Source organism: Triturus cristatus, chromosome 8, assembly GCF_964204655.1.
Source record: "Triturus cristatus chromosome 8, aTriCri1.1, whole genome shotgun sequence".
NCBI classification, from domain to species: Eukaryota; Metazoa; Chordata; class Amphibia; order Caudata; family Salamandridae; genus Triturus; species Triturus cristatus.
This window is the reverse complement of record NC_140591.1, coordinates 333,308,132-333,333,835: the sequence shown is the minus strand read 5'-3', so window position 1 is coordinate 333,333,835 and position 25,704 is coordinate 333,308,132. Positions and strand designations below refer to the sequence as shown.

The 25,704-nt window shown below is 42.4% G+C and overlaps 1 protein-coding gene across 1 annotated transcript in view; it reads right to left on the bottom strand.

Moving 5' to 3' along the window:
* PAN3 (poly(A) specific ribonuclease subunit PAN3) overlaps positions 1 to 23,949 on the bottom strand; it is a 1,123,747-nt gene extending 1,099,798 nt beyond the window's left edge. The window contains exon 1 of the mRNA XM_085621639.1: positions 23,420 to 23,949. Within this exon, the coding sequence (XP_085477765.1) occupies positions 23,420 to 23,735 (316 nt within the window). The 5' untranslated portion in view covers positions 23,736 to 23,949. The remainder of the gene's footprint in view (positions 1 to 23,419) is intronic.
* Positions 23,950 to 25,704: the final 1,755 nt, after the last annotated feature.

Below are 25,704 nucleotides of genomic sequence, written 5' to 3'. Positions count from 1 at the left end.
CACACCCTACCCCACACACCCCCCACACACACACCCGACCCCAACACCCCACATCACACACCCTACACCCCCCACCCCCCCACCCCCACCACCACCCACCCCCCACCCCCACCATAACCCCCCCACCACCCACCCCCCCCACCACCACCCACACCACCCCACCACCACCCACCCCCCCCACCACCACCAACCACCACCCCCCACCCACCCCCACCACCCACCACCCCCCACCCCCACCACCACCCCCCAACCCCACAACCCACCCCCCACCACCACCCACCCCCACCAATAACCCACCCCCCACCCCCCCACAAGTTGTAGAGAAAATTTAAAACTGGAACGCGAGTTCCAAGGTGGTACAGAATCACACAACTTTGAGCAGAAGCCAGGATGTTGTACCGGTTCAAATCAGCAGCGCTTACCACTAGGCCACATCCCTATCGCAGTGACTGCATGCTGACTGATACACAAAACAAACATGTGGCATGCAAAACATGTGTATATCGCGTGTGCAGTCCACCAAGATTACTGCATAGTGACCGGTACAAGGGCTGTGTGAAGAGCAGAATGGCGCACACTGCATGGTTACTGCAGGTCGAGTAGTATACCTACATCATAGACGTACATTGCAGACGTGTGTGCCTAGGCATTGTTCCGTTATTACTGCATGCCGATTGGCGGAGAAAAATAACAGAAAGGCGGAGAAAAATTACAACAGAAAAGCGCAGAAACTGTTCATGTTTGCTTTACTTTTATTACAGCATTCTGGCTGGCACACTGCATTTTGTTTCGAAGGGTAGAACGCTGTGAAGTGTAAGGGTTTTTTTTTCCGTATGCCCAGTAACACGAAAGCAAACGCAAATCCCTAAAGCTGCCACCTGATAAGATTCCCGGAACATTATTTGTTACAAATTCAACACTAAAAGCTCATAAGTCACCCACACGAAGGAGCTGCCTCGATTTGCGATACCGGGGGCCTGTTTCCCTTAATCTGTTTGTGGAGAGCATGGGGGGGGGGGGGGGGGGGGGCATAATGCTAAATCAGTGCTAAAATCAGCGCAACACAAATGCGAACATTAAAACTCACTGGTCACCCCCAAAACAAATTCCATGCACGAGCAAATTAAGAAAGACACCAACACCAAAAACGAAAAAAAATTCAAAGCCAAATACTTCACCACACTAGTGGTACGATTAAAACTAAATGTGTTCCCTAAAGCCGACGCCTAATACGATTTACGGAACATTATTTATTACAAATGCAACACTAAAAGCTCACAGTTCACCAACACGAAGGAGCTGCCTCACTACTCCCATGCAGAGTGATCGCTAACGGGGTCCCCCTCTCCTGGTGACAACACAACGTACCTGCACGGTAGGGATTTGCGGTACCGGGGGCCTGTTTCCCTTACACGGATTGTGGAGAGCATGGGGGGGGGGGGGGGGGGAGATAATGCTAATTAGTGCTAAAATCATCTCAACAGAAATGCAAACATTAAAACTCACCGTTCAACCCCTCCCCCAAAAAATACCATGCACTAACAAATTAAGAACGACACCAAAAACAAAAAATTGTTTCAAGACAAATACTTCAGCACACTAGTGGCAGATTTACAGTAGTTATGCAGTGCCGCACAGGCGTTCCCAAACAAATAAAGGAGGAACTAAAAGACAGATTAACCGGTCAAAAGCAAAAGATTTAAGCGGACAAACGACCAAGCCAATAAAAAGGCAATAGGCAGAGTTTCACCACTGATACGGATTACTGGATGTCTTAGAGAGACTGCGCATGCGCGCTGCATAGACAAGACCTTCAACAAAAACAAAAAAAGTGGGGGAGGGGGGGAATTCAGCTCTGCATGCTCCTGAAACCTGGGAAGATGGTGAATTTTGCACAGCAAACCTTACGTTGATGCCATATTTAGGGGGAAAACAAGCACTTTTTTGCAGAGCACCTTTTCCTATTTAGCCCAAAATGTCCTTCTGTGCTGGGTTCATATTCTAATCACTCCTTAATGTGGGCAAATTATTTCATTATTTTCAATTTGACTAAACGTGGACCCCCATAACTATGGTGACAATCTACTGAAATGACAATATATACTAAAAATCTATTCACTAATGGGTAAAATTATGGCTCTAATAGTTGGAAAAAAGTATCCTTTCAACGGAAACGGGGAACAGAAGAATTGGAAAAGGTGCTGCACTATAATCAAGACCTGTGTGATCACTTCCATATAGAAGAACTCTGCCTGTAACCTACAGCACAAATTAGCGTTTTTTATTTCTGTACTGGTCATTAGGTAAAAGTTATTTTAGACCTTTCCGACAAGTCTACAATGTTAAGCCACTTCTAACACATTCATATGCAATTGAATACATAGATATTTCTTAAGATTTTGAACTGTTTATGCATCTTGAATCAATTTGTTCCAGTTAAAGATCTTTGATTATAGTTTTACCTAATTAATACCTTTTATAAGAAAATCTGTGCAATACTTTTCTGGGAAATAGTTGGCAAACATGGGGCTCATTTTCTCAACTGAATGTTGAACTGAAGATCAGGGCCAACAAACCTACTTCTGAAGTAAGCTGTGCATATTGCTCACGTTGGCATTATATAACGTAGTGGGCAAAAGAAGCTAAAAAGTCTCAGGGTTACACAGGAATATCTATTTAGCATATAGTATGGAGATGTCTCATTTTATAGAGAACTGGGGAGTTCTGTGCCTGAACATATTGTTGTAGAAGATTAGGTTTGAGTTCAGATCAAGGTTACTGCCCTCAAAGTTGCTATAGAGAGGAAATACAAGACTTGATATATCTTTTGTAGCAGGAGCCTAAAAGTATCTCACAGAAAAATTTAGCATACAGTGTTTGTTAATATTAGCAGAATTACTATTGCTAAAGAAGATACTTGTATATTAAAACCTCTACAAAAGCAAGTTATTGTTATGGCCGCCTTTATTTTTACATTTGTATAGAAATTTGAATTCAAACTCCATATTTTTGCATTCCTAAAATTCTGACTCTCAGTTGACCAGCCATAAGTGTCAAGCCCACCCCAAAGCAACCATCCCAGAGTGCACATGATGTCCAAAAACTACTGCATGCTTAACTATCTAGTGGAACTTGGTTCTGGATAACTGGAGTGAGGTTGATTTTTTCAGGAGGTGAAAGTTGAAATGTGTCCCCTCTCTCCGATAAAGCCAGATAAAAATTCAAACAAATTCGGGTACTTGTGGGCTATGCGATACAATCAGCCCTATAGCTAAAAAATGTGAGATGAACATATAAAGGAAAAATAAAATAAACCCGCAGGAAAAATCAAAATGCATCTCCAAAAGTGTACTATTGGCAGTGCACTCTATAAATGTTTCATAAACTAGACTACGATGTAATTCCAATTTTTTCTTCGATATTTAATTGGTGGGGATTTAATAGTTTACAAATTTATAAATTTCTATGCCTCAAAAAAAAGAAAAAGGATTAAGTAGCTTAACCTAGCATCTCAGAGAAAGCAAGATCCGACCTAAATAACACATCACAGAACAATAGTAATGAACTTAGGTCTCTGCCAAGTAGTATAAGAGTCAAAATATTTAGATTTTTTGTCATGTCAGATACCACATGCTCTGAGGAGCAGCATTTTTAGCAGCCATTGGAGGTCTTTCGCTAAAAGGTGTTTTACTCTTACCTACTCTGTCCACTTTGGAAAGTCCATGCACCTCACTTGGTATGGTGGAAAATTTAAGGGGAGAAACATCACAGGTCAAATGGGAGTGTGTGTACCAGAACTGACTGAAAACTAGGGTTTAAGTAGTGAGAGACTCAGCTGTGAAATACAGAGATGTGGAATTCCTATAGCGCGGGACATATTGTTTGGGCTCAAGGGCAACAAGTTTTCATGTGTATTTTGTCCATGGGACAAGTAGGCCCAACCCCATACAGCACAAACCCTTTGGCTGCCAGTTTACAGTACCACATTATGGACAAGGGAAAGGAATTGCCTGCCGTCAAGGTAGTATTTGTGACCATGTGTTAATGCTGTTCAAACTTGTATTTATAGTTCATTAATTATATTATTAGGGTGAGCACACTAAATGTAAATGTTGTAAGCTCAAACTGCACTACTGACAGTGGCTCCAGTGTAAAAATGTGTACACACGTTTTCAATGTTTAGCAATATAAGGCTATCTATAATGCTCCTAGAATGCTCTCTGATTAGATGCAAATATTTGCATAAGCTTGAAATCAAGATCGATCATGCTTTGCTTTCAAAATAAAATGTTCACAAGAAAATATAACATTTCACTGAACTACTGTAAAATTTTAGGTACCATTTCTTTGCAACATCATTTAGTAAAGTGTGTTGAAGTATGCTAGTATTTCCCCAAAATATTCATAATGAAAAATCAGTGTAACCACTTTTAATAAGATAATGGAAAACAAAAATAAACAAGCACTAGTAAAGCCAGTAGGGCTGACATTGTTGATCAGCATTTTAGTTTTCTCAAAGCAAGGCTTATTTTGGCATGGTTTTTGTAAAACCTTATTGGTGTGGGAGCTGCCGGGCTCTCACCATTATAACAAACATTGGCAAAAGCAAAAATTGTTTTAGTCTCAAAAAAGCACACATTGCCACAGTAGTTCCTGGTACTGAACAAAACTACTGTGTGTCGATATGTTCCTTGTGAAGGAACAGAATGCGGTCACTCACAGTGAAGTTAGCTGACAGAGAGAGAGAGAGAGAGAGAGAGAGAGAGAGAGAGAGAGAGAGAGAGAGAGAGAGAGAGAGAGAGACACAGACAGAATTGTAATAAACACAAAAGGCCATTGTTAAAGCCAGACCTAATTAGGTGCCCAACTGTTAAATAAAGTCTTAAGAGTGCACCCATGTCCATGCATTTAGTGCAGATATACAGTTTGTGAATTCACAAGACTTTACAGAAGTAGGCCAAGAAAAAATGCTCCTCCTAGAAAATATTTGTGAACTGCATTTTAGCATGAGCAAATATGCAGGGGTATATTTGCTCATGTGAAAAATCTGAATGTTTACAAGTTCACTTTCCCTCCAACCTCTTTTTTCCCAACCCTGGAAGAAGTTTTATGTCTGTCATTGTCAGGAGTAAATTTCCAACCTTTCCCAGTATGGGAAAAGATTAGAGAAGAGTTGGTGAAAACCCTTAAAACATGCAAGGTAGTAGATTTGCAGACTCAACCCTGCAACTGTTGCTTACCTTCAGCCTCAGTATGTAGATTGCAGAAACGTGGCAACGTAAGGGGATTGCTAGTATTCAAACCCTACTATGGAAGGAGCCCTGGCATAATCAGAGAGGCTATATTAGAGCTCTTATATAATGAGATTGCTGCCATAATTTGTCACTGCATTACATGGCACAAAAGGGACAAGTGGATTTTGTTACAGGACAAGTAGATTTATGAAGCATCCTGCCCCATGGACAAGTAGATATTTTGTTAAATTCCACACCCCTGGAAATATCTGTGCTTAAATGTCACAATGCAGAACTGCAAATCAAGCATGACCGCATGTGAGCTAGGATTGAGTGGTTTGCTCATTCAATGCCTCTACCTGTAATTGGGGCTTATCTGTGTTCTGGACCACGCTTCTATTTTGGGTCAGCAAAACCCCATTCTAATTGAGGACAGGGAGAAGGAGTGTAACCAGACATTGGAGTAATGTTAAGCTGTAGGTAGGTAACCCTCTGCCCATATGTCCACTATATGGTGAGCATGCTCAGTGGTACCTGGTCGAAGTGGGAATCAAACTCCCACTCCTTTCAGACCTCAAACCATAGATGCACATCTTTCCCACCTGCTCCCTACCCGAGTAAGACAATAGTTATGGGGTCTGGAAACTCCCCCCCCCCCCCCCCCCCACCTCCCCTCCAAGAGGAATAACTGAAGGGGAGGCTAAATTTACCAGGGCATATTGCTTAGTTTACAAGGTCAGGACTGGCATTTTGGCACCGGGCTCCTAACCTGGGAAGGGCAAGGATGTATGCAATTCCTCATCTGTCAGGTGGTGGCCCTTTAGGATACACCATGTGCTCTGCTGAGGTATGATTGCTATGGTTTTTCGACGGAATCGGCCTTGGTTTTGTAACCCATGTACGCAACTTGATCCAGCGCTCACTACTGCAAGTCTTGTAATTACTGTAAGGTTTTGAAATGTAAAGTATATTCTTTCAAACCCCCCTCTGCTTTTATTCTCCATAGATCGATTTATGCTTCTTGGTCCAGTTTAAGGGAAACTCTCTTGCCAACTGGCAGCTCTGCGATTGTCAGAGAGATTGTTAAGTGCTCTTATCCCTCAAGGGGGTGTTGGAGTCACACCTTCAGGCAATGCTCACAGTGAAAATAAACTTAACAGAAAAATCAATAGCTCAAACACTTCAGAGAAAGCTAGGTGCATTTGAGTAAAGTAGCAATTGTTGCAGTTAAGTAATTGCATCCTGTGAATTGGTTTTACCCCACACTGTTGAAAAATATCTGGTTATCTTCATTTAGAAAAAAAGAGTCTCCTACAAAATAAGCAGAATATCATATTTGTCCAAGTCCAAAGACAAATATGAAAGAAGTTTCTATTCCGATCACAAAATCTGAAGTATCTACCAAATTACAGAGGCTACATTCTAGATAGATGTTTGGGCTGCTGTAGCACAGACTGAGTGTTTTTTTAAGATTCACCAGATTGTAATTATTATGGTCAATGTTCTATTCTTTGTAATTTATTTGGCTTTGGAAAAGTTCATAAACATATCTCCTTTCAAACCTTTTATCAAATGGAAGAGAAGGAAACCAGAGGCATCCAAGTGGGGGTAGTCAGTACAATTCATCAATGCTAATCCCATAACAATGCAAGATATGGATCAAGGTGGCCAAACGTGTATGAGATTTTTACCTGTTTTAATGCACTATTAAGAGGAGCCCACAAGAGTTGTCACATTTAGAGTGGTAACCGGATATTATTTTCATTGTCTGGGGAGGGAAACTGTGGTAAACAGCAATACTGAGTAGGACTAGCCCAGAATAAAAATTAAAAGTAAAAGTACTGTGACCCTTGGGCAATGTAACGGGATTTTGAGGAAGAGCTCTTTCAAGACAAAATTCTATAATCACCCAGTTTAAATTGTGCAACTTTTTTTGCAAAGAACAAGTTTTGGAATCAGTACTGATTGCAATTTATACAAAAACCAGAAGGGGTGGGGAACAAAACAGTAAGATTAGAAGACTTTTCCTGTTATATAAATGAGAGGGTCACATTAAAATTGTCTGCATTATATCTCCTAGCCGTCAGGAAAAAAAAGTAAAATAAGGAAAAAGAAAAATAATGACATGCTGCACAAAAGCTTTTGTAGCATCCCTTCTTTTTTGGTATGGACAGTGTCTGGGCTCCTTAATACAAAAGGCCCCAGGAATAAATGGTCTCATAGACCTGCTCACCACGGATTCTAGCAGGTAGTTTGTGTAAGTAGGCTTGGCAAACAGAAGCTATATGAAATGGTTGAACGTTGATCATGATGACGTAGGAGGCAGTGACTTAAATGTTAAAATTCTAGACCTTCAGTTACCTTAGAGTGCTCTTACAACTACTTGTGGAGAGAGAGCCCCAACATTCAACCATGGCACCACCCCACTATGAATGCCAAACGAAATAGGAATTACAACAATTACAGAAGCAGTGTGGGCTAGCTCCAGAGTTCTGAAAATAAACTCCCATATGACCAGATTTCATAATTTTTTTTGTTTTTAACAGATTGTATTGCAATTTAAATAGGAAAAAAGCATACATGATCAGCCGCCTCTCACCTTGCTCTTTTATAGTGGGTGCATCGTTGTTACAATTTATTAGTCATGTATTGATTGATGATTAGCCAACAATAGCAATAGCAGCAATCAACAATCCGAACCCCCCTCCCACTCTCTACCCCTCACCCATTGCCCAGCTGCTCAAGACATTCCCTAATGTAGCCTGGTGTTTCAATTTCTGAGTGGCAGTTGGTCGCATATAGTCTTGCTAAATGAGAGCCATATGCGGCCTATGTGGTTTTCTTTCTAAAGATTTTCTTTCCTATGTAGGGGGGGGCTGTGTATGTTGGTGGGCAGTCTGCTACTTATCTCCTTCAGTTCGGGTGGTAGTGGGGGAGGGTGGTGTGCGATCCTCCGCCTGTGTCTCTGTATGCTTTAAGCTGTCAACTAATACTCCCCAGGCCCAGGCTCAGGCTCTATCGAGCAAATGCCTCTCTTATTAGTACCTCTCCCTCATATCCCACCCATTTCTCAAATTATTTTCTCCACGTTGTGACCCGGGGTCCCCCTGGTGCTTACCATTTCCTAGGTATTTACCGTTTGGCCAATATGTATGCCAGGTCCTGGAATGCACTTGCTACCCTTGTTTTAGAGGTGTGAGGGAACCTGCCCCATAAGCAAAGACCCAGTGTGCAAGGGATTTCCTTCTCCAATGCCCCCGCTTTCATCGCAGTTAACACTTTCCAGTACTGTCGTAACTATGGGCAGTTCCAGAGCATATGTATTAGGTCTTCCCCGATAGTCCCACATCTTAGGCAGGCAGCGTTTGCTCCGTTGAACTATCTATTAATTTAATTTGGTGTGGGGCATGCTCTGTTGAGAATGAAGTGGTTGAGTTTAAATCGGGGTTTTTTGGATATCTTGGTTATTCTCCCCAGAATATCAGTCCAGTTTTTCTCAGGGATCTGTACCTCCAAGTGTCCCTCCCACTTAGTTAAGAGTGTGTTCAGTGGCAGCAGCACATCATCTCTGATTGCCCCTGAGGCTATTGCTACGTACTGACAAGTTTTGTGAGGCGGAGGTTCTTCTAATCCCATTTTCCAGCGTTTACGGAAAGCCATTGTCATTGCTCCATGTAGGAGGAAATGTGTGAAGAAGTACGAAGGAATTAGAGAGGTTCTTCATATTAATTTCTTTATTCAAGCTTGAGATACACTAACGTCCCATCCACAGGGCACTTCACACTAACTGACCATAAGCACTTGTCAACAGGGATCAAGTACTCTACATTCTAGAGTTACAGTGGAAGAGTGTTCCACATAAAAGCAGCCCACTGTTATACAGTAATAACACAGTAATACATAAGGCAAATACCACACACCTTCTCCCCCCCTCCAAAGAAAATCATATAAATACAAAGAAGCAAGAGAACATGAGTGAGCTCTAAGAAACCTCGAACTTGGAGACTTACAAGTACATTAGCTTACAATAAAGTTTCTTTAAGTTCCCAGTAGTTTTTCGAGTACGAGAGCTCCTGCGTAGAGAAGAGACAACCTTGGATGGAACAGGTAGGTCACTTTGAACAGAGGAGGCATTGGAACGCATGGGAGCAATCCTACCCAAATTCCAGATGCGCCCATCATCAAGCTTCACAGCATTGCGAAACAGTTTGGTCACCTTAAAAGGAGGGGAGAATTTCACACCAGCAGACTTCTGGGGAAAACGTACTTTCATGTGGTCACCCACACGTACAATTGTGTGAGAGACAGCCTGCCTGGCATCAAAATTAATTTTCCTCTTGACTGACTTGTGATCCTGAAGTGCCCGCCACTGGGTATTTTCACGAGCAACAGTATCAGCACCCTTTCCCCTCATCCAAGTCTGGAACATACAAGTGTTAGGGATGCAACCCCTGAACAATTCAAAAGGGATTTTCTCAGTGGTGGAGTGAGGAGTCAAGCGATAGACCATAACACTCATGTATCACAGATCTCCAATCCATACCTTGATTTTTGGCCAGTGAAATTGACTCCTTCACTAAACGGTTAAACCTCTCTACCATTCCGTTGCACTCAGGATGATAGAGAGAACAACGTTTATGTACAATCCCTTTTCTGACCAAAACTTCATCCATCTCTCTTGACACAAGTTGAACACCGTTGTCAGTCAGAAGGGATTCTGGAAGCCCTTCCCTGCTGAAAATGTCTTCCAAGAATTTGGTAATGTCCCTAGGCTCTATACTCTGTGTCACCTTAAGTTCAGGCCATCTAGAGTATGTCAGTTAAAACAAGAACGTAGGACTGTCCAGCTTTATTAGGGACTGGACCCAAGGCTACTTGTTTCCAACATCGTGAAGGGGTTTCTCGAATGATCATAGGTTGTACTCCAGTCTTGTAAATCTTATCGCAGGCATTACATTCTGTGCAGTCTCTTATCATTCGCTCAACAAGAATATCAATGCCTGGCCACCAAACATGTAATCGTACTCTTTCCTTGGTTTTGGAAATACTTTGGTGTCCCTGATGGGCCAAGTGAACAATTTTTTCCCTTACAGGTGATGGAGGGACAAGCCTGTTGCCCCTCCAGAGCAAATTTCTGGTCACAGAAAGTTAATTTCGAATGTTCCAGAATTTCCGGACACCTTCACTCAAAGTCCTGATGCCTGTCCAACCCTCAGACAGCAATCTGCACACTTCACGCATATCTACATCTCTCTCCATGGCGTCCTGCCACTCAGAGACTACTCCTTCAACTATTTCACACACCTTGAAACCATCAATCTCACATGAATCTTCCAGATCAGATAAATGTTCCCCACACTGTTTAAGCACTAAGCGAGAGAGACAGTCGGCGACCTTATTATCCACTCCAGGAATGTACTTGACGACAAAATCAAAATCTTGCAGGGCAATTACCCACTTACATATTCTAGAGGAAACAGCGTCAAGACCCTTCTTGCAGAACACATCCTTTAACGGTTTGTGATCCAAATGGACAACAAATGAGCTACCCCAGGGGAATTTGTTTTAATTTCTTGATGGCCCAAAAGATAGAGTGCCTCCTTCTCAATCACGGAGTACTGAAGCTCTGGACCAACAAGAGCTCTGGAGAGGAACATGATAGTCATCTCTTTGCCATCTCACACTTGCTGAAGTACAGCACCCAGGTCTTTTGAACTGGCATCTGTAACTAGAATTGAGCTTGAAGAAGTGTTGAAGCTCTGAAGGGAGGGAGCCAAACTCAGAGCCTTATTGACACCCTCTAATTCCAACTGGCACTGAGGAGACCATGAGAACTTCACATCCTTCTTTAAGAGGGATCACAGCATGAAGGTGCAGTAAGCAAAATGAGGAACAAGTTTATTGTAATACTCCGCCATCCCTAAGAGGGTGACTAATTCGTCCCTAGATTGTGGAACGGGAAGTTCCTCCATTGTCCTAACAAGGCGATCCTTAGGTCTGACTCCACCCCCTGTCAGGCAGTGACCCAGGTAATCAATTTCCGAGAGACTGAACATGCATTTGCTCTCACGCAAAGTCAAACCTCTCGCACCAAATCGTTCCAGAACAGCCCTTAGTCTCACATCATGTTCCTGTTGAGACGAGCCATGAACCAGGACGTCGTCTTGATATATCCTAACTCCTTCCGCGCCATTCAAACACATCTTCCATGACTCTTTGGAAAACAGACTGTGGAGTTCAAGCCGAAGGGAAGACAAGTGAATTTGTAGGTGTCAAAAGGAGTTATGAATGCAGTCAGGTTCATGGACTCTTCATCAATTTTAACCTGATGGTAGGCCGCCCTGAGGTCAAGAGTTGAGAAAACACGCGCATCACTTAACTGGGCCAGCATTTCCGTGATGTTTGGAAGCGGGTACTTGTCAGCAACAACTGCGCGGTTAAGGGCACGGAGGTCCACACACAAACGTACTTTTCCGGAGGCCTTACGCGCAAGAACAACTGGAGTCAACCACTCACTTGCCTCCATCTCAACAATGATCCCCTCTTTTTTCAACTTTTCAAGTTCAAGACACATGGGCTCCCTCATGGGCAAAGGTACACTGCGCACCTTACACGTCACAGGAACAGCATCAGGCTGAAGTATGATTTTGTGGGTATATCCCGAGAGACAACCCAAATTCTCATTGTAGACCCCTTTAAATTACTTGCGTAAAGTACAGTTTGAATCAACTTCACTCGAAAAAACTTTTGAACTAATCTCACTCGAAACAACATTCAAAGGAACTGGATGCGGAACAATGTCTCTGAGAACAATGCATGGATCACAACCAGGAAACGACGACACTCCCAGATCAGCCTGGTGGAACGAGCTAATAATGCTGTCACCTCTGCAGGAGATATATATTTTCCCAGCAGTAATTCTCCCTTTGTATTCGATATTCCCTAGGAAATAACCAAACAGTTTTATGTGTTGACCACCATAGGCCAGAGGCTTGATATCAGGTTTGTATACTCTCACCCTCGCCTGAAGTTTCATGTCAAAGAAATGTTTGGGTAGAAGGGAAATTTTTGCACCCAAGTCAAAAAGCATTTTAATGTTGCAATCATTCACGTGTACTTCATCTACAAGCCCTTTAGCTTTATTCAATCCCCCTTGTAATAAGACTTCACCACAGTGTAGGTCATCATAGTCGGAATCACTTTCATACTCGAGAAAAACCTCTTTGACTCGTCTGCCCTTTTTGTTCTTTTGAGCTCTACAAGCTTTGGCTAGGGGACCAATTTTCCCACAATTAAGACACTTTGAGGAGAGTGCGGGGCACAACTTGTCATTAGCAAGATGACCAATCGAGTCACATCGATAACACTTCATTTTGAAGTTTCCCTTGAGTTTAAAGCTAGAAGAGGAGTGCAAAGGTTCACGTTGCTTCCAAGAAGGCTTTATAGGGTTCTTAGTAACAGAGTGAACCTTCTCTTCTTGGACCCCATTTTCTTTTTTGATTACCTCAATGCAAGCAAGAGAGTGTTCTATTCTCTTAGCTATAGCAACAACCTCACCAAGTTTTGGGTCATCTTTCTTCCAAAGTTCATCTTTAATTTTCTCTATATTGGATCCTAGCAAAAATTGATCGCGAATGCGTTCAAGTGACACATCAAATTTACAGGTGGCAACCAGTTTCGTAAAGATATAATGTAGGCTTCAACAGATTCTTCGGACCTCTGTACCCTCTTTCCAAAATGATACCGCTGAAGAATGGTACTTACTTTTGGAAGATAGTGCTTGTCGAGTGTATTTAGGCAAATCTCGAATTCATTAAGACTATCTAATTCACTTTCACTTAAATCAGGAAGGTGTTCAAACACCTCCTGTCCTTCGGAGCCTAGACAGTGCAACAGTAAAGCTGATCTTCTCTCTGCACTTAGAGATACACCACAAACCCTTGCATAATTAAGGAATACATTTTTCCATTTCGACCAACGCAAAACTGGATCACCAGGGTTAGAAAGAACGAACGGAGGTGTAACATTTTGCAAGAAACAAGTTGGTCACTTGGAGTACATAACGTCTTGTGAAACAAAATTGTGAGTCACCTTTATGTCATCTAGAGTACTATAAACAAACAAAGATTTGAATTAGTAGAGAAAGTATTTATCTTGACGTCAAATTTGCTGAGAGTAAGATTCAGGCTGTGCGTGTCAGCGCAGAAAACACCTTGTGCCAACACTCTGTGACAGTAAAAATTAAAGTTGTATTTATTTTGAGTTTGAGTTTGCTGAGAGCAATATTCAGGCTGTGCGTGTCAGCGCAGAAAACACGTTGTGCCAACATGCAGGGTGTGTTCTTTAGTGTAATAAACGAGAGCAAGAAGAAATTGAATATTCAATAATACCAAATGTAAATAATAAAAAATTAAAATGCTGTGCGTATACGTGTGATAATGTATATTAAAATTGAGTAATTGCGTGCATCAGCGTATTAAGAAATAAAATAGTAATGTACATATACAGTATACCCATGTAACTTGCTGAATTGTAATTCAAAAGAGCTGACACACAAAATGCTGTATCAGCATGAAGACAACAACTGCAGAAAGGTTAAAAATGCTGTGCGTGTCAGCATGTATGATTAACCAGAATGTTGAGATCGGTGAAAACAAGCAGAAAATAAAGTTTTACAGTAGTTGACACGCAAAATGCTGTGCATATCAGCGTAAGGACGCGAATTGTGCTGTGCGTGTCTGCGCATTGTCAAGGAGACAGAGAAGCTATGTATGACAGTCGGTTGCCAAGCTACAGAATTCCGATTTCCGTCAGGTTGCGTCAACGTCATACGTCACAAGTCGCAGTAAGCTGTAGAATGAAGCATGGGCGTGATCGCAGGAGAATGAAGAGAACGTTGTGCGCAAGCAGGTAACAGCGCAATTTGAAGAATGCTCAAGATGGCTCACGTAATTGTTAAAGAAAACAGAGCGTTGAAATTCAAATGCACACTGAGGAGTAAACACAAATCGCACTGTGTGAGGAGTGCCCGGGGTACTTGCCGCGCTGGTTTAGAGAAGGGGAGTTGGTAAAGGCGGAAGCCAGAGAGTCAAAGATGACTTGCTGAGGGTAACTTCAGTAAGCAGGCTGTCGGTATGAAAGCTGGAGGCCGCAATGCGCAAAGAAGAGAGGAGGAGAGAATAAGCAGCTTGAGTATATAGTCTTGGAAAATAAAGGGGCACAGTACCTTCAAGTTTTCAAATAAACTTAGCTGTGTTAGGACGTTTGCTGTTCACTACGTAGGAGACCTATTCTGGTCTTCTTGTTAGATGATCGTTGTAGGGTTCAATCTTCTTTGCTCGTCGCCAGTGTGAAGAAGTACGAAGGAAGCAGAGAGATTCTTCATATTAATTTCTTTATTCAAGATGGAGATACAGCAACGTCCCATCCACAGGGCACCGCACACCAACTGACCATAAGCACTTGGCAACAGGGATCAAGCACTCTACATTCTAGAGTTACAGTGGAAGAGTGTTCCATATAAAAGAAGCCCACTGTTATACAGTAATAACAGTAATACATAAGGCAAATACCACAAAATGGCCCCGTGTTATGTTAAATTCTGTAATGAATTCCTCGAAGGGAAGCAGCTCTAGGTCTCTGAAGAGATCACCTAGTTTTGTCGCCCCTGCTGTGACCCACTCAGTCTTCTCCAATCTCCCCCTTGTGGCAACGAGGTGAGCACACAAGGGGAATTCGGATGAATAAGACTTTCCACCTTTTTTTTTTTTTTTTAAAGGTAATGGGCCCAGCATTTACTCACGACTTGCCCTTCTCTTATACCGCCTTCTGCATGGCGCCTTGTTTGCAACAATACTCCGCGCAGCCTGTCCAAGGTGGTAACAAATTATCCCAATGGCTCTCTGGGTTCTGTCTCCCTTCTACCCATTGTGAACCACTGTAATTGCGCGGCCAAATAATATGCTTCGAATTCGGGTGCTGATAACATCTGTGAGTATCCGGTCGCTGCAGGGTAGTTAGAGCTGTTCTCCTACAGACAAGATTTCATAGTTGGTCACATTGGTTACAAAAATGAATAGATAATAAATAAGCCAATGATTATCCCTTACAGAGTACATTTGAACCTTAAAATAATGAAATACAGGCTCAGACAATCTTACATCCAAGAAAACATATCACTGAACATGCTGTACCAATTAACAAGTTCTGAAATTAACTGTTATTTTACTCTCGAGTTGGTACAGATTCATAGGCCCAAATAGCAAAAGTAAAGAATATGATCTGTAGTGTTAATCTTATGATATAGCTTCAAACTGATCAAAGGGCTCATTAGCTTAGGACACCTACCCTTACTTATGTTTCTTAAAAGAAAAAAAAGACAGACAATGCTGCTTGGAACTGCAAGATCTCAAGGGAAGCACTTGTTTCCGCTTGTCACCCAAATCGTAATTGCCAAGTTCAGCACATTGAAAAGAAAGGGAAAAAACATTAACATCCTTTATTTCTCCCAACAGTAGTAGCATCACCAATGACCTTCAAATATGCTCTACTAAATAGTACACCCGGCATGGACTGTTTCTTGGGTGCTACCAATTAAAATCCTTATTTTTCCAATACAACAACCATTAATTACTCTACAGTATACTTTGACATCTCAGAAAAGAGCTACAAGTAATCCTACAACTCCCCCATAAATTTCTACTCAAATATTTAACGATTTGATATACATACAGTACAGTTGTAAACGCTTTATTTGTGGTATAACACTTGACTCCTAACATTGCAAAATGAGGCCGCAAGCCTATTTTAACTCAAGTAGAATTTCACAACTAAAGACATATAATTCATCATGTACACAAGAATAAAAAAACACTTGATTAATAAAGAGTAAAATCATACTAGGCCATTGGCCAAATCAATGATATTCGATAACAGTACTAAGTAAGCATTTCCATTAAAAAAACATCACATAGGTAAACCTTGTACTATGTCATTCCTGTGGCTTTATTTATTGACAACACATCAATGAATCTTACATTCCAACTGTCCTAATTTATGTGGGCAACCCCGACCCACCCACTCCTCTGAGTGAACGTTCTTTCAATCAGCCTAAACCTGTCAACTTGAGTAAATTCACATTACTGCTATAAGCCTCTTTTAGGTGTATTAACACCAGGTACCCGTCATCTCAATGTCCAAAAATCCAAGGTGTTACAACACTTATTTTTAATTTGTAAATACTAAAATCCATACATAGTATTGTTATTTGTTAAATGACATGCAGTCTGACACAAGTTTTCATAGCAGTTTGTAGGTGGATTCAATTTGAGAAGATATGCATTCAGCGGAGTGAAGGAACATTCTTACGTTAGATGAGTACATCAGCCTTATTGAGTCTGAATGTTAAGGCCAAATGAAAGTCTAAGGTTGCACAGCTGTCCTCATATTTGGCGCCACTGCCTACAGCCAAATACATATATATATTAGGCACCTAAACAAAGCAAGTGCTGTTGAGTGCATACATGCAACACGGTCCCACTACGACTGCTTTCTATAAAGTACCAGAGAAAACAAAGTGACCTTTCCTCATTTGTGGCGTTAAGATGATGCACTAAAAGTCCACAATTGTCAAAAAAGCCTGCAGCAAGACACAAAACCCCAGGCTGGACAATGCGTTTTGAGATACTCCCGTCTATACACGTTACCACATAATTAGGGGGTGTAGTCATAATCTTGTGCTCAAAAATTAGACTAGAGTATGCTCGACTTAAAACAGTTCCACTTAATGAACATAAAACGTATTAAACTAAAAATGATACTATCAATGAATCACTCCCAAACCGTTATTGGCTCTTCGTTAATGGGGTTAAGAAAGATATCCATCCAATTAATGTATGACACAAGGGTTAGTGTGATAGATCACATCCATATTCAATTTAGAACTTTATGCGTTTTGGACCATGGGTCCTTCATCAGGAGAACTCTTAATCTTGGAAAAACTTTTAAGTTAACAAGATGTCTTTTCTGCACTGATCAAATGTACTAAGTAGGAAGCTTAAAGAGTGGACCTTCTGACCAAAACTAAGGGTAGAGCAGTGATCAAGCAATCTTCATGGAGAGAACAAAGTTTACTCTTGCCTCAAAGCAAGATTGTTGGACACAGTGAGATAAGTCTATTGGCTAGGATTACCCCGGGCTTCCTTCCAGGTTGCTTGGAGTAACGACGGACAGAGCGTTGCCTCACACCCTGATTTGTTACCAGGAGCGGTGGGTGGTATCCCCGATTTGACACGGGTGATTGCCTTGTATCCCTAGTGTTTTCTAAACAATACAATACACAGGTATACAGCTGGTTGTATCGTTCCAATGTTTGTTGTTTTTTGGCTTTGTGATTAACTTTCACGTATTCACATATTAGTCACACGATTTAGCTGCAGTAGTAATACATTATGGTCCTGAAGAAAGCCATGATCACAGGTTTGATCTAAGGTGGCTGAAACATGTAGACCGCCCTTCTGGTTTTTCACCTGCGCGTTCGCCAATTTTCTTAGACCGCGCTTCTGCTATTGTTTTAACCTTGACACCTGGAGACTCTTAATAAATACTTTTTTCCCCTCATAGTCAGTTTTAACTTCACTCTTTTTCGACACTGCAATACACATTATTCACCACACTATGGGCAGCCTCATTGATCTTTAGGAGATCTAGTCCTCCTTATACATCTGAAAACATCCGCGAGCTCCTCCTTTGCCGTTCCCAAGGAGTTGTAGCTCCTTAACCGCACCAGGTTGCGGTTAAGAGGAGATCCAATAGAATGAAGCATGCCACTTCGGTGGGTGATGGGATTAGGTCCTCTTTAAGAGGACCCTCTATATAGATAGTGGTCCTCTTGAGTATTATCATTCAGTTTTCCATATTTTGTTCTTTTTTTCACCAGACCAGTGGACTCATTGTTTGTGCAGATATAATACGAGGACCTGTCCACGTTGGTCTGTTAAATTTCCCTCAGATCCTAAACCTACCTGTTTTCATGAGGCTTACAAGGGTGGCACTACCATAGTCTAATCTGGATATCACAAGTGCTTGAACCACCATTTTGGGATCTGCCGTGGGAAGGAAAGGTTTTAGTTTCCTTAAAGCGTGTAGTTGATGGTCAGCGCCTCTGGTGACGGCACAAATGTGCTTTTGCATGGAGAGAGCATTATCCAAGATTATTTCGAGGGATTTAGTCGAGGCAATGATGTGGGGGGGGGGTACAGTTCAACGCAGTAAGGTGCAGAAACCAGTATTTGTTATTAGGGGAGAAACTGGGTGGTAAGATTAATAGGAATTCTCTTTTGAGGACAGAGTTTTATGGTTGGGAAGAGGATGTAGCCTTACGACTAGAGCGGTTGACCTCGGACCTGGGGAATGGGGAACGGGGTTCGAGTCTCGGCAACGACACTACACATCCTGTGATTCTGGACAAATCACTTAATCTCCCCGTGCCTAACAAAAATGAATGTGTTAATCTGTAACTAAACTGGTGCTCATTTAAAGCGCTCCGATACCCGATGCCTCGGGTCTAGTTCGCGCTATATAAAACTAAACAAAAAGATTTTTTTTTTTTTTTTTTAAAAGGTGGTTACAAGTCAGCCAATGTTGCTTTTTTGTCATGGTGTTATTAAGAGTGCTGATGTCCTCGGGAAACGTAATTTTCATGTAGAATTGAGTATCAACTGCATACATGTATTAGAAGATGTGAGAGAGTTTGGGGATTTCAGTCAAGGGCTCCATTGATGGGTTGAACAGTGTTGGGGTGAGAGTGAAATCTTGGGGGACGCCTCGTGTAACTGGCGACTGATAGGAAAGCGTGTGATGGATTAGGACGCGTTGAGATCTGTTGTGAAGGAAGGATGAGAACCATTTTAATACAATACCAGAGAGACCCATCCTATGTTTTAATAGGTTCAAAAGGGTTTCATGAGTCAGTGTCTAACGCAGCTGATAGGTCGAGTAACATTAGTAAGCAAGATTCATCCTGATCAAGTGTACGTACAGAGTCAACAACGTAGACCAGGGAAGTTTCAGTGCTATAACCCGTCTGAAACCGGACTGGCATTGGTCCAGGAGATGGAATTGCTCGATGTGATTGCAAAGCTGTATATGCACATATTTTTCTAGGTAAAACAATTTTACTTAAAGTTCACTTAATCACATATCAATCCAGATTATTCAAACATATGAATTCTTCTTATAGATCCAACATAACGCAGGAGCCATAATATCATATTCCCAAAAATATTTTCTTTATTCTTCACAACATCAAACTGCAGCCCAGCCAACCCATTTCATCCTGACAAGGAATTTCTTTTTTTTTTTAAACGTTTAACATTTTCCATCATAACTAGCATACATCAAGGCTTACAGATAAACATGGCACAGATATACACGAGTCTCATACAGTGAGCATTCTGGTGTCAGAAGAGAGGGGGGGAGATACAAAACAGTAACCGTGTAGCAGGTGAGAAAGTCTGTGATAGTGCACCATTGTAGTTCGGCAGAGTCCCACAAACTTAGCACCATAGAGTAACCCACAGGGTGCCTGGGGAAGTGCACTTGCCAGATAATGAACAGCATATTATGACAGAACACACATTGCACATGTTGTGCGTCATACAGTGAGAAAGGGGTAATGTGGGTGTCCATAGGGTGTAAGACCTTTGCACATTAGAGCACTTCATATATCAGCGACATTGTTGGCGGGAATCATAAGGGACAGGGGGGGGGGGGGGGGGGGGACACGAGACACCACAGCCCTCAAACAACATGTCCCGGGGGTAGGGGGGGGTCAAGCCCATCGTGTTCCGCAATAAGAGGTAGTGTTGGAGCAGCCCCCAAATATCCCTAGGCCTGGAAGCTCGTGGGAGCGTTTCAGCATATGTTGTCAGTTGTCCCTGGTAATAGAGCATGTCATTAGCCACTCCTTGAACTTCGGGGCTCTCCCCTATCCCACCTGCAAGCCACCCTGCGTTTGGCCAGTAGTAGCGATGTAGTAATGAATTTACGATAGGACTTGGGTAGTTGCATGGTATAGCCCAGAAGCGCCATTAGGGGATCCTTCTCCAATGGGACATTTGTCATCTTCCTAAGAGCTTCAAAAACCAGTTCCCAATATTCCTATACCTTCAGGCATTCCCATGCTAAGTGTAATATCCCGGCTCCCGAACCCCTGCATCTCTCACATCGATCATTGTCTATTAGTTTGAATCTAAACTTTTTGGCAGGCGTGTAATAGAGGCATTGCAGGAATTTATAGTGTATTACACGTAAACTGCAACTGGCGGGGATTTGTGAGGGTTGGAGGCAACAGTATGTCCATTGCTCGTCGGTTATATCCCTCCCCAGTTCCAAGCTCCATTGTGTGCAGACTGTGTTGGGGGGGCCGGTTTGCGGTGTACGTATGCACTGGTACAACCGGGATAGCAGGTGTTTGCCATCCTTGGATCCCAGCATCTGATGTAGAGGGATAAAGCTCTTGGGTTCCTGTGGAAATTCTGGGATGACAGAGCGAACACCCTGCCGAAGTCGGATATAGAGGGAGGTGTCAAGGGGAGAAGGCTGGATCCCCTGGAACAGCCGATCGGAAGAACGAAATAAGCCTTCGTGAAAGAGATCACCCCATGTGGTGATCCCAGTGCGCGCGCACTATTGACGAAAAACACGCTCCTGCAGCAGAGGCATACAAGGATGATAGGATAATGGAAGCCGTGACGATTATAGTTGGGGGGGGAACCAATAAGACCTAGAATGCGGTGCCAAGCATCCACCGTGCTAGTGAAAGTTGTGGGTGGGGTGTCACAAGTGCGCCTTGATGATTGTATCATCCTGATAAGGAACTTCATTGGGGTTTAGTGTTTCCTTGTGGGCAAGAGTAATTCACACAGAAGAACAGGGGGCTGAATAGTGGTATCACCCAAGGTTCCCTAAAAATTCCTTATTGATTCTTCCTGGATAAGTGTAACCCAGAGAAGGGAGAAGGCTTCTCTCGTTTACACAAAATGTATTTTATTTGATTTAGCTCTCTACTGAGAACAACACATAATTCAATAAAACATTAAAATTACATTCGTAATTAATAATATTTGTAAACACTGATGTTAATACCAATTTTAAAAAGTTTAAAAAAATTTAAACAGGTTATAGCATACAAATTCATTTGGGGGTGATTTGAGGATGGAAATCAAACTCTGTACTCTCGTTTACACTTATCCAGGTTTCTCCCTTCTCTGGTCTGCACATATCCAGGAAGAATCAATAAAGAATTTTTAATGAACCTTGGGTGATATCCCTATTCGGCCCTCTCTTCTTCTGTGTGACTTACACTTGACCACAAGAAAACACTAAGAAAACTCTAAACCCTGATGAAGTCCATTGTCGGGACGAAACGCATTGGGGCCGGGCTGCAGTTTGAAGCTGTGAAGAATAAAGAAAATCTTTTTTTTTTTTAATACATCATGGCTCCTGCATTACATTGGCTCTATAAGAAGAATTGATATGTTTAAATAATTGGGGTTAATATGTGATTAAATGAACTTTCAGTAAAAACATTGGACTCCCTAAGCACTCCCTTTTGTATATTTTCATTTTGGGTTATGGTTTTGGAGCAGTGGGAGGACAATTAAAAGGTTGAGTGCTATTGCATGCATATTAACAATACAAAATGCCTGTGCTATCAGAACCAATACTGCTCTTTTTTGGAATTACATTTTTCTAAGATTTTGGACAAATTAGTGGTGTTAGTGATAGGGCGATAGCTGTTGGGGTAAGGCTGGTCAGCGCAGTTCGTTTTTTTAAGATAGGAGTAACCTGTCTGCTTATTAGGCAATCAGGTAGGGAGCCATGTGCAAGTGAAGCATTGACAATCCTAGTCCATAAGGGGACTAGCAGGTATCTGGGTTCATTGAGGAGTTTGGAGGGAAGGGGGCTGTTTAAGTGGTTGGAGTATTTCAGTGAAGTCAGAAGTTGAGGTGTTAGGTGTGAGCACCAATAAACAGAAACACACGTTCAGGGAGATGCTGATCAGAGTATTATAAAGGGAGAAGAGGCCGGAATAACAGTGTCATTTTGACACTATCTATAATAACTAATCAAACTTCCCAGCAAGTTAAAAGGTAACACTTGTCAAAGATCCAACTACTTGCCCATGAGTCCCTGGCTTGCAAACCGAAAAAGCATGTTAACAGGATGAACAGCAGCATTGGCCGCTAAACACCAATTATTACTATATATAACAATTTTATTAAAATGGAACAGAAAATATTAGTCTTGCCAACATTTCTACAAAAACCATTAAACATAACACAGGACAATGCAGACTTTTACTTCAAGATTATCACGACGTATCAGAAATATGTATGCATATACGCACACACGCGCTTGCTTCATTTAATGGCGTAATAAGATGTACCTGCTATCTCAATAACCTTACTGTTAGACACATCAAATACTTGCTGCCAAAAGTTTGTAAGTAAATAATAACAACAAACGTACATCAGATATCCAACCCCTCCCACTTTTATAATTCCAACAAATAATGTCCTATTTAATTCCTGCTTTAGACGTCTTCACTGGTATCCAATACATATTCAATATTGTTTTTTTTCCAATGTCCTGTTCCTCCAGGAACAAATTATGTAGAAGGAACCACTGTCTGGGATCACAACCGGCACTTTTCTAAGTCACTGTCAGTTTCCGCCTGACACTACAAAACGTTCATCAGGTCACAAACACGTTAACAGAAAGTTCATGTTGGCTGAATAAGCATTACAGCGTTTTGCGGATCTACAATAGCTGTCAAGATAGTACTTTCGACTTTTAGGCACAAACTTCCGGCGTAAGCATTTAGACAAACATAATCCACAGGAGAAAAACTGTAACATGAGAATCCGTATTTCCACGAATCAAACTTTGTAACACTAGCACATGTAAGATGGCCAACTTTGACAGGTGTAGCTTGACTTGCTCTAGTACGGAACTTGTACCTCCTACACAATAAATGAACTTGAATGAGTAGTGAGGGGGGTTCGAAGCAATAGACCAACCTGACAATGCAAGCTCCGAAAACCTGCCTGTATATTGACAACTTGCACTGACAGCTTCCCCGCTACCTCCACCGAAACAACATATTCCTACAAAACACTCACTTGTCAGCCTCTGCGCCTCTAGCCCAGTCCCCAGGCCACCCAACTCCGTCTTCTTCGAACCCGGAGGCCCGGGACCTCCTCCCGGCGGAGGGGGAGAGGCATAGGCAGGTAGCGGTCCAGCGCCGCCGCTGAGGCCAAGCATGCCCCCTGCAGCCCCAGGATCTTCGTGCAGAAACTGGCACTCGTCTCCGTAGAAGCAGGTCTTATCCTTGGCGTAATAGCGACAGTACTTGAGCTTCAGGCCAGCGGCAGAGCACAGGGGGCCTGAGGGGGGCGGTGGCGGCAGCGCCGGGGAGGGAGGGAGGCCGCTGTTCATGGCTGCACTGCGGCCTCAGCCAGGCATGGGTCCGGGGGTTCGTGGGGGCCGCAGCCCAGCTGTCACGGTATTAGGGCACTACGTGCGCCCCTCAACAGCGGCTGCTCCCAAAGGAGTGACGCCCCTCGCTTCTCACTCGTTCTCTCTCGTTCAGTTTTTCCCCTATTCTCCCCTTCCTGAGCGGCGACGGCTCTGCGCAGGCGCGTCGCGAGGCATGCTGGGTGGATCGGCAGAGCGGGGAACCTACACTTTGTTTTGGAGGAAGCTGTGGTCCCTCTGGCAGCAGACTCGGAGCACAGACAACCTGTGAGGGCAGTGGAGGTGGAAAGAGGACGAGCGTATGCAGGGGAGGCCTACAATCCCAACACTCGGCACGGGAGGTTTATTATTCGTTAAATATTTTACATTTTTATTTGGGCGACAATTATAGAGCCATGGGAGGATCGAAACACCCTAAGTGTATTTATGTATGCGTAATTACATAGCGCGAGCAAAAAAAGAAGCAGCGGCGTGCGTGGTTTTGGGTGCAAAGCAATTGCAATAAATACAGTATCAGAATCAGAGCACAGGAAATATGCAGAAAGGGAAACCAAAATTATGCGACAAGGTTCACCAAATTATGCGGTACAACGTGACACGTCGCAGTAGCAATTATTTTGTCCGTTTTAGGTCTGGCGTTCGTCAATACTTTATGATTTTACTCAAACTATATATACCATCATATACTTATTAGATCAGGGGCTAACCAAGACCTTTTGATTTTACTAAAATTATGAATATAATATACATACAGGGGCTTTTGAGAGCCCTCTTCAACCAAATCCCCCAAGAACTACGCCAAGCCAAATCATTGCTGAATTTTAGAAAAAATCTTAAAACATGGCTCTTTGGCAGAGATTAGAATGTAACATTCTTGGCACAACGGCGAACGTTCCTACTGTCTCAGGTTTTTTATAGTCTCTTAGCGCCAGGATACCCGTAGGGTGACAGAAAGCGCTATAGAAGAATTTTATACAATACAATACAATACAATACTGGTCTGTTATGTCATTCACAATACAGCTTGGCACCATGGGTCAAGATACATAAGCAATTGGCTAACTTCACTGTGAGCGACAGCATTCTTCAATAGTACAAATACCTCATCCATATCCTAAGTAGTTGCCCATGGTACCAGGGACTAGGATAGAATGTGTGCTTTTTTTTCAGACCTCAACAATTTTTTTTTAGACATTTTTTATATTTTAGATTGACCAGAACTCGGCAGCTTGTCCAACAATAAAGTTTTGCAAAAACAATGACAAAAAAGAAGTACTGACAACATTTTTAAAAAAGGCTGGCATCGAACATCTAAGCTATTGCCTTTGCCAATGCTTGTTATGCATATTAATACTGCTAAAGCTAAGGTTACATCTCATTAGTATCAGTTTCACATTTAACCAGGGCTTTAATTGGGCCGGGTCCTGTCGGTGTTTTAAAAGCAGGGTCCGAGACGGGTCCTTATTGAGCTCTCCATTTTTACTCTCGGTGAGAAAAAAAATACCTTAACTCTGCAATAGTACAACCTGTCACTTCCTTTGATGTAACTTAAAAGAGACTCGTGTTTCAATTTTATATAGCGCACACTTGGAGTGCTTTACTTGAGCACCAATTACATTACACAAGGGACTGTTAATTTTTTGAATCACAAGATGTTGAGCGACGTGAGGCTCAAACCTGTTTTCTCAGCTCGGAGGTCGGCTGCGCTAGCATTAGCCATTAACAAAGCCAGGGCTGGCTTGTTGTAAGTGTAATGTTACTTGTTGTGTTATCTCGATGAATGGACAGAAGCAGCAAAATACCAGTGGGGCAGCACATTATGGTAATCACAGATTTTTAGCTTAAGTGTTTTAATCCACGCCCTTAATTACATCGGCCAGGCCCCTATGAGACACCCCCAGGTTTTTCATCCCACTTAAAGCCCTGCATT